This window comes from Chaetodon auriga, chromosome 8, assembly GCF_051107435.1.
Source record: "Chaetodon auriga isolate fChaAug3 chromosome 8, fChaAug3.hap1, whole genome shotgun sequence".
Taxonomy (NCBI): Eukaryota; Metazoa; Chordata; class Actinopteri; order Chaetodontiformes; family Chaetodontidae; genus Chaetodon; species Chaetodon auriga.
The window spans coordinates 10580881-10584264 of record NC_135081.1 but is presented as its reverse complement, the minus strand read 5'-3'; the positions used below and the strand labels follow the sequence as shown (position 1 = coordinate 10584264).

General features: G+C 42.1%; 1 protein-coding gene across 1 annotated transcript; it reads right to left on the bottom strand.

Moving 5' to 3' along the window:
* Window positions 1–732: 732 nt before the first annotated feature.
* On the bottom strand, window positions 733–2571 carry LOC143325054 (C-C chemokine receptor type 2-like). Its single transcript, XM_076737937.1, has 3 exons — window positions 2418–2571; window positions 2063–2235; window positions 733–1446 (listed from the first exon to the last, which is right to left on the bottom strand). Exons 1-3 carry the CDS (start codon window positions 2569–2571, stop codon window positions 733–735), a joined length of 1041 nt encoding a protein of 346 aa, XP_076594052.1.
* Window positions 2572–3384: the final 813 nt, after the last annotated feature.

Sequence of the window (3384 nt, the reverse complement as noted above, 5' to 3'; positions counted from 1 at the left end):
ATTCAAACAACAGATCTACAGGATCTGCTCTGAGAGGAAACTGTGTAATCCCTCACAGGTCTCGCTCTTTCTGCCAATCATGCTTTTCTGTAAGAGCTTCTCAATTGTTGAGCACGGCACTGAAATACGAAACTGTGCCAAGTATCACACCTTCACATAAAGTCTTTGGGACTGGCTTTTGAGAAGCTAGATGCGAACATCTACTAAATAAAATAAAACACATTGCTAATTTTATCATTGCTGTTGTTGTTACTGACTAATTTGCTGCTAACTTGATCAATGTCCTTTGCCCATTGGTCAGCTTTACATAGTTGTGTCTTATCTGTCTGTGCTGCATGATTTATGTGTTCAGTGCATGATGTTACCATTTCACTGACTTGTAACTTCCTCTTTTAACATTTTATCAAGATCATCATTATAAGTCGTATGAATGTGTTACTGCAGCTCTGCATGTCTGTATGTGTAAAAGGGTTATCTTCAGTATGGCTTGGCTGTGTGTTGCTTGCATGGCTTCATGTACTGAATAGCGGATATTGTTGCTGTATTATTGTACTAATGTTTCCTGTTGCTCTGCATGGCCTGCACACTGTCTTTCAAAGCTCATTTGGTTGCTGTAGCAGTCTTTATGTTGTCTTGTTGTCTTCTGTCGATACATTCAACCATCACCTCAGTGGTTTCAGAACATCTCACCAAGAGAACGCAGCTGAACATTAGCAAGGTGTGATCATCATTCTAATAATCTGATCTTATGGGTGTGTTGGACGTCTCTTTCTCTGTGGTGTCTCTCTGGCTGAAAGTCCATCTGCTCTGTTGATTCCAGCAGAGGTATCTAGTGAGCACGTTGCCCAGTGACTTCCTAAACTTCTCCCCTACGAATGCATATATGACTGGATTTACGCAGCAGTGACACAGTGCAATGATCTCAGCAAAGCTCATGGCAGAGTTGATGTTTTTTGAAGCCTCGCAGGTGTTCAGGATTTCAAACAGCTGCAGTGTCTGAAGGAAAACCGTGACGTTGTAGGGGACCCAGCACACCACAAACACACACACTATGGTGAATATCAGCTTCATAGCTCTGTCCTTTTTGGAGTTCCTGCACTTGGACAGCACAACAAGGATTTTCAGGTAGCAGAAAATCATGATGGGGAGGCACACGAAAAGGCCCACAGTGTTCTCACTGAAGTTTCGCAGCATCTTCCAAAACAGCTGCCTGTCCTCTGGATACAGTGGCTGGCACTGGGTGCTGTTATCATCTGGATCTATCTCCAAGGAGGCAAATACCACCTGAGGGACCGCCATGATGACAGCTATAACCCAGATAGTGATGCTGGCTGTGATTCCGTAGCCAAGCGTCCGGGCTCGCAAGGCTGCAACAGCGTGGACGATGGCCAGGTAGCGGTCCACACTCATCAGGGTCACAAACAGCGTTCCACTGTAGAAACCCAACTGTTCAGAGGAGCAGAGGGGGAAGCAACGTCAGACCCGGATGTGACATAAGGTGACATTTGTCAGGCTTTATGGCCTCGGTGAGGTTCTTCACAGAACTGACATAACACAGCAGCTGCTTCACACATCACCTGAGAACACCTGATCTCATCTTGGTTATTGGCAGAATATCTCTACCATGATAAAAAAAAAATAAAACCTACACATCACTTGTGTTTACAGTGGAACCTACAAACACTGTAGTTACATTTATTTAATTTTGGACTTTGCAAAAAAATCCAGATTGTTGGCAGCAACACCTTACCGACTAACGAGAAACACCTACTCACACACTCCAGCTTCCATTTATGCACTGACATTTCAGATGCAGTGTTTGTCAGGAAGTGAATGCAGCAGCCTGATCATAACTTTTCACACCTTGACAACAATGCCACACATAAAAACTCGTAGAGTAACTACAGGAAGAAGTCATTTTTAATTACTGATTAGTGCTCTGCACCTCTTCAGGAATTCTGCTTTCTAAACAAATTACTCACAACAAAATGTGTGATGTGAGTGATTTGTCATTGCTCTGTGTTCTCAGCACTAAAGATGATTTTCAAAAATAAAGCCCCACCTGATAGACTCCGGTCATCAGTTTGCATAGTGCAATGTTCTGGGAATTGTAGGCCCAGAGGGGCAGGGATACAGCCAGGATGAGGTCAGACGATGCCAGGTTGAGGAGGCATACGTCCGTCATCGTCTTCAGCTTTATGTGCCGGAGAAGAACCCAGAGAACTGTGGTGTTTCCTGTGAAATAATAATAATAAAATCAATTATTTCAGGCTTCTTGTTATTTCTGGAGACAAAAACAGAACTGTGGTGCATATCTAACTGTTGCATGCATCAGTTTGTACTGAATGCATTAAAGAGAGCAAAGAGTGTGATTCGTATTTCTTTTCTTGTTAAGAGTGGAGCCTTTTGGAACGTACCGAGCAGGCCGAGACAAAACAGTGTGTAGTAAAGAACCGGCAGAACAATGGCTATGTTGGAAAAATCTGGACCGGCCTCCTCATCACAGGTGGAATTATAATCGTAGTCGTACATCTCCAAGGACTCGAATGGATCGTACTCTGTAAAGTTCATAGTGCTGTGTGAGAAAGAACAGAACATTACACATTACTTTGGGTGAACACAGTTTAGTGTGATGGGCATTATGAGAAACGAGATATTAAATCAAATACTGTACAAAACCACACAAAGTACAATATATGTGGAATGACACAATAAAGTCAAAACCAATGTGGTCCTTGATGTAAAAAGAACAGATGCAGGGTGACTGGGTGACATCATACTATCAGCAAAACAGTTCAATCATGAGATTCATCAATAAAATCACTACAAATCAAACAGCAAAAAAGTCATGTAAGGGATGTACAAGTTATAATAATGATGGCAGTGTTACAAAAAGTTCTTCATACACTCATTTTTTAATCCTAACCCATATCGATATTAACCCAAAGTAATCACGTCAGTGTTCTACACTGAAGATTTTGTAGACATGAAAACTTCAACAAGAGAAGAAATAATATGAAAAATGTGCAAATATGAGGGAATTCAGAGATTTTCCTGGACCCTTCTGCCCTTTAAGTTGGCCTTTTAGGTATAATCATGGTGTTTGGTGAAGGAGGTGAGAGAGACGTAGATGAAGTAAATATTTGCTAAACATTCTAAATTGAAATGTTAATGTTCGTTCTGCAATGTCTGCTAAAATCAGTGCTCTGGAATTTGTATGTTCTTGTCACAATCTGCTTCTCCGTCCCTCCCTCCAGCCACACTCCTATTTCCTAAAATACATTCATTGTCATTCTCATCCTGTCAACCAGACGCCCTCTAACTTTTTCATCATCCCACATCCAGCCACACCCTCCTGCCCTGCAATAACCTCTTGGCCTCCGG

Bases quoted from the DNA above. Each gene is read 5' to 3' on its own strand.
- LOC143325054 (XM_076737937.1), bottom strand. From the start codon at position 2,571: ATGAACTTTACAGAGTACGATCCATTCGAGTCCTTGGAGATGTACGAC. The intron at 2,236-2,417 runs GTACGTTCCAAA...ATTATTTCACAG, and splicing joins GTTTTGTCTCGGCCTGCTCG to GAAACACCACAGTTCTCTGG. The intron at 1,447-2,062 runs GTGGGGCTTTAT...TCCTCTGAACAG, and splicing joins TGATGACCGGAGTCTATCAG to TTGGGTTTCTACAGTGGAAC.